This window comes from Argentina silus (genome assembly GCF_951799395.1).
Source record: "Argentina silus genome assembly, chromosome: 11".
NCBI classification, from domain to species: Eukaryota; Metazoa; Chordata; class Actinopteri; order Argentiniformes; family Argentinidae; genus Argentina; species Argentina silus.
The window spans coordinates 21003994-21012217 of NC_139665.1; the positions used below are offsets into that span (position 1 = coordinate 21003994).

The 8224-nt window shown below is 40.6% G+C and overlaps 1 protein-coding gene across 1 annotated transcript; it reads right to left on the reverse strand.

The window, feature by feature from the left end:
• Positions 1-3348: 3348 nt before the first annotated feature.
• hoxa4a (homeobox A4a) lies at positions 3349-5930 on the reverse strand. The gene is made up of 2 exons (XM_083681032.1): positions 5450-5930; positions 3349-4936 (listed from the first exon to the last, which is right to left on the reverse strand). Exons 1-2 carry the CDS (start codon positions 5859-5861, stop codon positions 4608-4610), a joined length of 741 nt encoding a protein of 246 aa, XP_083537158.1. The 5' UTR covers positions 5862-5930; the 3' UTR covers positions 3349-4607.
• Positions 5931-8224: the final 2294 nt, after the last annotated feature.

Below are 8224 nucleotides of genomic sequence, written 5' to 3' on the forward strand. Positions count from 1 at the left end.
CACTTTTTTAGTGGTCGCTTGTTGCATTCAGAAGTGAATAGGCCTAAACTGTTTAAGTTCTAAATTATTATTTTTTTTCTTCACAGATTTAGTATGTTAGAAACCAAATTTCCACACTCAATGGCCACCAAGAGTTTAGCCGCAGACCTCTCGTCGCTGCTCCGCCTTGGATGTTCGCCAGACGGCGGTACATATCTCCCTACAATGTTGACATTTGGAGCTCTTAACAGCGAGGCTTGGGTTACCAATACACTCAACCGAAGATAACTCTTTCTCAGGGGTTTACATCGGCCAACATGAAGGCTAATGCGAAATTCAACGCCCTAAACGAGCTTGGAGTCCAGGCTTTCAGATTGAGAAGTCTGCTTCTTTGGTGGAGTTGACTGCTGCTTTGGTGGTTTGTTGTAATATATGTGTTAGAAATAAAACTTAATAATAATATAAATTAAGTTTAATATAAATAAATCATATGCTAATGAAGATAAGCCTGATGATAAAGCACAAAAAAACATGTTTGCCTGAGACGTAAAAAAAATAAACTAATAGTAACTTATTTACCAAAGTCATTTTGAAAATATGTTTGCTATTACTATGCTAAATTGATTGATTTTCCATCATATATGGCCTGGAGTCGTCTTTTGCTGCGTGGCTCTGTTAATTGTTAACAGAGTTGCTGATTGTCCTTTGTGACTTATCTCTTTGAGATGCCTTTTCAGCTGTGTGCACAACTAAGCAATATACTTCTAATATCTGCCAACTGAAACGTCGCTTCTGTAGCAACGGGTTAAAAAGCACACACTTTTATGAAAGTTCAAAATGCGTCATTTCACAAAAACACTTCCGCTTTAAATCAGAATCGTTGAACGGAATACAACGGGAATCAATATTCAGAGTGAGCATCAATGTCCCCAGTGGGCAATTGATATTTTATTTGAGAAGAACTGCATGTAGGGATGTAGAAGAAAATAAGAAGAGATAAGCTATATTAGAATGAGCGCATTTACATATCATCTACCTTGTTCGGTGCCAATGTGTAAGGAGGTTAGATAATGACTATGTTTCTATTCCATTCTGTCATTTATGCCCACTCTACACCCTTGAAAGCACTATACAGGTTATAAGCGAGTTTCAGCAATCATTCAACATATCACTTCATATTTACACTTTTATAATTTATTTTCCAACTGTATTTTAGTTCTCGATAGTTTTATGCCAAAGTTACACTTTCGTATTCGTCTCCTCGTGTGTTTTGTTTTTGTACGACAATTTTTGCTATCAGATAGATATTTATGGAAAATAACTGATGCTATTCAAAAGTTTGTACTTTTTCACTGCAATTGTAACATCAAAGCTCTACACAAGTTAAATGGCACCACATATACCTGTCCTGTCTGAAATGTTCTGCAATAATCTTTGCAATATCAACATTTTTAACACATCTCAAAAAATATGGTTTTATAATAAGTTTTCCGCCAAATGATGTTAACGGTTGCGCATTGTTGCCAAACAGAGGAACAACTCTCCAAGCGGTGGAATCTAACCCACAGATGAGCGAGGCAAAAGTGGCATGAGGAGAACACAAAGCCCAGTTACCAGCAGCTGAACATTCTGTTATAAATCAATCAGATACCAATGATCTGAAGAGAGTCGTGTTATTACATGTTATTATAGATCTACGCTAACGCACCTCTTTTAGTTATAGATAGGAGTATAGCTACATTTTATGAGACATAGAAAGCAAAAACAGGAAAAACTACTACTACTCACAAGAAGTCATGACAGTCTACCGCCACCAGGGAATGGACAGACAAGAAGGAGAACTTTGCAGAGAGAATATTTGACTCGCGCTCCTCCGAGGATCACTTCAAATGAAAATACTGCCGATTTTCATATCTATTTCTGACTCGAGGGCATCCATAATTTAATGTCACGTGGTAGAGCAGATTAAAATTTCAGTACATTGGGAGTGACCTCTTTTCGAGTATTAAATTAGCTCAAATCTCTAATTTAACTATCTGACATCTTGAGAGGCTGCGTAAAACCTGTGCCAATCATCCAATTGCCAACTACTGCACAGCTCTTCTCCTGCACCAAGTGCTGGCATTGAAGAGGCCTAGATGTTTCATTTTAGGTATTTGTGTGTGATATTCAACATAACTGCTCTTATAGTTCACATGCAGTCTGTAAAGATATATGCTGCTTTTCTGACATTATAAATGTGACATTATATGGACACAAGACACGAGCGTTTTTTGTATGCCTAGCGTATATCAAAGATGTAATGCCATGTTTATAAATGTTATATAGGCTGCTGAGATTGACCAAAATAAAGACATCGAAGAACAAATAATTCCGTTCACATAAGCACTTCAAAATATTGTGGAAGACATTCCACAATAGCTGTAAAAATCATTAAATGGGGCATTTGGAGCATAGGCCCTTTTTCAAGACAGATTTCTAATAGCAAAAGGCAAAATGAATGTTTTCTCAACCCTGCCTTTTGCACACATCTGACAGATGGGTTTATATGACGAATAGCATCAGAGACGACTTTGAGTGAATTATCAGCACGGTTGCACACCTACACGCCATTTTGTTTCCGCATTGTCTCGTACGCAAATAAAACAATTGAAAAGAAAGAAAAAGCCGCGGAGGTCTGGACATTGTGTGTGTCGTAAGGTCAGGGGTCACGCGGAGTGTTCTGACTCGATGATTGGCCAGTGGCTGTCGTGTCCTCTGGTTGAACTCTCCGATTGTTTGGATGTAGCAGGTAGTGACCAATACTCACACACTGGTGCACCGAGGATTGGGGGATATTTCCTTATAACCGCAAAAAAAAAACATAGCTACCAGATGTGTGGCCGAATACATAGGCTAGGCCTCGTTAGCATCAGGCCTAAATTCAGTTAACCGTTTTATCCTTGGTTTTATTACAATTGCAGAGTAGCTTATCACCCAGTTGTAAGCCTAAGTAAGCCCTATACTAACCTACATTTTGGTTATCAAGTGTTACATACACCTCTTAATTATAACAGAGATATATGATTCATAAATAACGCCCGGTACACGGTGCAGAATGAAGTGCTATTGTGTTTTACTGTGTGCCTTATTATTAAGCACAAATCTACAAGAATAATTGTGCATCTTTGGCTATACATTTATATTGAATATGTTTGGAACGCTCCTAATCTTTACTGGTGTGTTATGGATTGTCTAGACAAATATAACTTGTCTGGCTGGCTGGTCAGAACAAATCGAAAGTCCCCATTTACCCCATTCACTATCCAGTTGCTCTTGCACCACGGTAATATCGATTTGTCGACTTATTTAATAATCGTTTAGTCAAAATAAGGTAAGGAAATAAATCGTTTATTCATTCATAGTTATCCATAAGTAGATGCATCGTATGTATTAAATGCCCTGAACTTTCTGATATACAAAGCCCGAGCCGTAAATTCGAAGTATAGGCCTAGGCCTATAGGATAACTGATTCAAAGGTGTTAATCAAAGTTTCAGAATAATGTTACATGAACTTACATCAGTAAACTATTCAATTGTGTTGAGAATACTGCCAGGGTATAAACTTTACAGAAAACTGAATGAACGCTTGTGGATTGAATTTGCAAACCGAAACAACGTCTACGTCCTTTGTACAACCTTTCACATGCGCAATAGACAAATTACTTACGCTATTATTTAGCAACAGCAGTCATGACTTCACTACATTACAATTCAATGCATATAGCCCAACATATCCTCCTATATCATAACATCCAAAGCCATATCAGCCATATAATGGAAGTACATATTTATTTCACAGGAACAATTTCTTGCATGGGCCTATACTACTACAATACAACGTCCATTAATTAGACAACATACACATATTCACAGTTTAGATCACACCACAAAATATGACACGATCACAGATAAAAACTAGCCTACTACACGAACAAACGTATTTTAGCTGACAAAACGGTTTCTTTATTGTGCCTTCGCTATGATTTGTCTATGTACATTAGGGTTGAAAGTCACCTGGACGATACACGACTTAACACATTCAACAGTAAATCAATCCACTCACACACAAGCTAAATCATAACTCTGAACGTGCACTCCCCAGAACAGCTGTCTGATTTCAGATGGGCACCTCGAGTGTTCCTAAACATTGTCTTTCAAGTATATTAGAACTTTCCATGAGAATAAACAAAAAGATTGCATAGAAAAAAAAGAAAAAGAGTTCCCAATTACTCTCACCTCGTCTCATTTCATTTCTTTTCATTCTATGCAACGGTACATATAATCCAAGTCCTGTGGTACGTTTGAGTGTGCGTTATCCTTCCCTCTTATTAAACAAATACATACATATCAGTTGCCATCTTGGCAGAAAGTGGTGGATTTCGAGCTCAAATGAGGAGAGAGCGAACAAACGGAGAAAGGAGGTGGAGAGGGGAAGGGGTTGGATGGATGTGACATAGGCCCAACGGCCAGGGTAAGGGGATAATACTATGTGTGACATACTCGAAAATCGGTCCACAAAATTCCGTTCTGTGTTGTTTGCCATTCTCAGTCTGTTGTTTTGGCGTGTTTCGCGCGAGGTTCCATCACTATAGGCTTGCAGTGCACGGCGTGGGAACGAGCTGCTGGTGCGTGCCTGTTTTGATTTGCTGCTGTTGGGCTCCAGAGGACGAGGACGAGCTCGCGGAGCGGATCTTGGTGTTCGGCAGCTTGTGATCCTTCTTCCACTTCATCCTTCGGTTCTGGAACCAAATCTTCACCTGGCGTTCAGACAGGCACATCGTGTGCGCGATCTCCACGCGCCTGCGTCGGGTCAGGTAGCGGTTGAAGTGGAATTCTTTCTCAAGCTCGAGAGCCTGCTGGCGGGTATAGGCAGTGCGGGACCTCTTGGGCACTCCTCCATTGTAAGCGGCATTGACTGAAGAAAAGCATACAAGCAAGCAGGTGTTACTGTCACATTAAGCATACCCAAGTCCAAACCCTTCGCATCTCCACTGGGCACATTAGATTATGTTTACTATAAAGGTGTTTTCTAATGGGAAAATCAAATAGCCTAAGTTGGGTGGTCGTTTTTCTCCTATTTCTGTTGCGTAGATTACCTTAATTTGGAGACGCCATGTGTACAAGCGTTCGCATCCAGGGACACATCAAGCTTAGAAAATGATTAACAAAAACAGCGGGCTTGGTTATTACACTTTGGCTGGGGTCCAGCCGTGGAGGTAGTTTTGGTTAAAAAGCAACAAAGACACATGGCCCCGGCAGACGAACACAGGCAATAAAATTTACGAGGGTCCTTAATTACCGACCCCGCTGCTCGATGGTCGTAAATTGCCGTTGTAAGGGGTGCTACTAGTGCTGCCTCAATGGGCGTGCGTACGTTCCAGTGGTGGTTTCTCAGTGGTTCCGGTATTTAACCGTGACGATAACTCACCAACGTGGACCTTCTTCATCCAGGGGTAGACCACCGGCTCCTTGCCCTTCTGTGCGCCGGGATAAACCTCACTGGCGAGGCTGCAGTCTTTGCTGGCGTTCGCCCCTGCGCCGCTGTCTGGGATTGGGTTGAGGCGGGGGCCATGGTTCTGTGGAACGGGCTGAGGTTGTGCGTGATGTCTATCGGTGAAATCTTCGAGACCGTTGGTGGGAACATTACCGTAGTCGTAGTTCGGTTCTGTGTAGTTTGACCTCGGATACGACGCCTCGTCGTGATGGGGAAAGCCCGGATCTTTTGGCCGTTCGTAATACTCAGTAGGGGTAGGGATGTATCCGTTCTGTTGATATTCGTCGCATGGAGGAAAGGAAGGTTCGATATAGTTCGAGTTTATCAAGTACGAACTCATGGTCATTAATTTGTGAAGTGCAACAATACTAATTTTTATCGCGCTGTCGTTTTTCTGATCTCCACAAAACCCTCCTACTCCCTGTCAAATGTACAAAGTTGTCTGGTCACGTGTAAATTGCCACCAATCACCGTGTCTCCTGTGGGCATCATGTAAACAGGAACCAATGGAAACCCTGACATTGGCACAACGAAAATTGCTCGGACCAGCCTACGTTCATGATTTCCTTATTAAATCAAAATTGATAAAGAAAGCACAATCTAGTCACTTGTTTACTGCACGGACTAAACTAAACTAGAGTAAATAGACCCTTCATTTACCAGTAAAACCATCTTCCCCTGAAAAAGATGTTGTTCGGTAGGCTATCACGAAATGATGCCCTCAAAAGAGGCAAGGCTCTTGGAAATAAGAAAACTGAAACATTCCTATTTTCAAAGATTGCATTGGAGCCCCAAATGTTCTCCTTTTCAAATCAATTCGGGCTGTGAAACCTGCGTAAACCGACAAACCTGAATGGTGATCTTATGGATACTGATCAGGTAATTAAGAGGGAAAGTTGTTTGTATGCATACGCCACATATAGATCAAGAACTGGCAAATGGGAACCTCGAAAACATCCACCAGGTATAGGCCTAGGTCTCAAATCGAAGAGAACCTACATGTTTGTCCAGATTAGCTCAAACCAGACATAACAGAAAACACAGTCACATCGCGTCATAGTGCGTCTCTAAGATTTACAGTCAGTCATGGGCCTGTACATCTCTCAAAATCTCTGCATTCTCTTTGTATGATACTTTAGGCTACATTAGGCTACACACAAGCCTATAATATCAAGTGAGTTTGACAAGGCCAAAGTTTATCCTTGAAGAATTTTCTATAATTTGCAGGTAAATGAGTAAGTGGGGAATGGACGGAGAACATCAAAAGAGCAGCAGCTCAAAGAAAATGTCCTCAAAATTCTCAAGTAAGCATCAAAACATCCATGTCTACCAATGCACTTTCTACTATCAATTTAGGCTACAGTAATTTAGAAGATAGGGGTCATTCTGAGAAGTCATTAAATTTGATTGAGAGTAACTAATGTATGGTACCAATATATCATTTTATTTAGTCAAAGATCTTAGGTAAATCGTAATTTTTTTTTGTCTCTTGAGTGGGACAATGGGCCTAAAAACTGAATAAAACTACGAATAACATTGACACAAATAATACGATAATGATGATGGTAATAACAATGATACAATAATAATAATAATAATAATAATTATTGTTATTATTATTATTATTATTATTATTATTATTATAGTAACTACATTCATAACGTCAAATGCTACCTCAAATTCGACCCTAATGTATAGGTTACACTCACTTCTTAGTTTTTTACAGTTATGGCAGAAGCGTAATCATCAGAAGTATATAGAAATCATCTCTGACCGTATCTGTCCTGTGTCAACAGTGCCTCGTCAACTGCCATCTCCACGACCTGTTTGCCCTCCATCTCTGTAGGCTATTCCTGTTCGACAAATCCGAGGTGAAAATCTCGTGCCAGCCTTCTCAAACGCAGGAGCAACACTACGGAAGGTGTCCGCGACCGTCCACATGAAGAAGGCCCCGCGCGCCATGAAAGGAAAGGCCAAACTTCGGAAATATTGAAAGCTTTCTTTTTTCTTTTTCTATCCCCCTTTCTATTCGCTGGCCTAAACAGTGATAACTTCTCTCTGACCCCAAAGTGACTCCGTTTCTATTTTGTTTCTGATTAATCTTGGGCATTGACAGTCTTTGTTAAACAACAAGGCGTGCCCTTCTCCAAAGAGGCGACATTTTCATATTTGTTAGACGCAGTGACCTGAAGTTCACCCCGGACTTGGACTTCGGTTTTCCAGGGTTTGCTCGACTCTGGGGAGATAACGGAGCACTTAGCACGGGTCAACACCTTAGCGCACCCCAAAAAATAATTACAAACAAAAAAAGTGCAAAGCCATGTTAAAGCGCAGAGGCAGGCTCAATCCGAAAAAGCCTTGCGTCGACTAAGTCCTGTAAGTGAGGTTAGCCAACTGAACTGAGTTTTAGTTTCTTCTGATCAATATAGACTATATTGATTTAGAGGAGTTCGTGTACACCGTGTCAAATTACTGCCATATTGTTAGGCCGACGGTTATAATAGTTATAGCGGTTATAACCGATACTACTGCTATTCCGGTTTAAACATGGTCCCATCTAAAGCTGCCATAAGCTTTGTTGGTGTTGTTTCAGACAGTAACGACAGCCCTTGGTGTACAGGACAGACTTTTTACTCGTCTAAATAGCTATGGTTGACAGGTGTTCTAATACCACAGTAGCCTATTTTGCACCTGCAACTAATTGTGAAC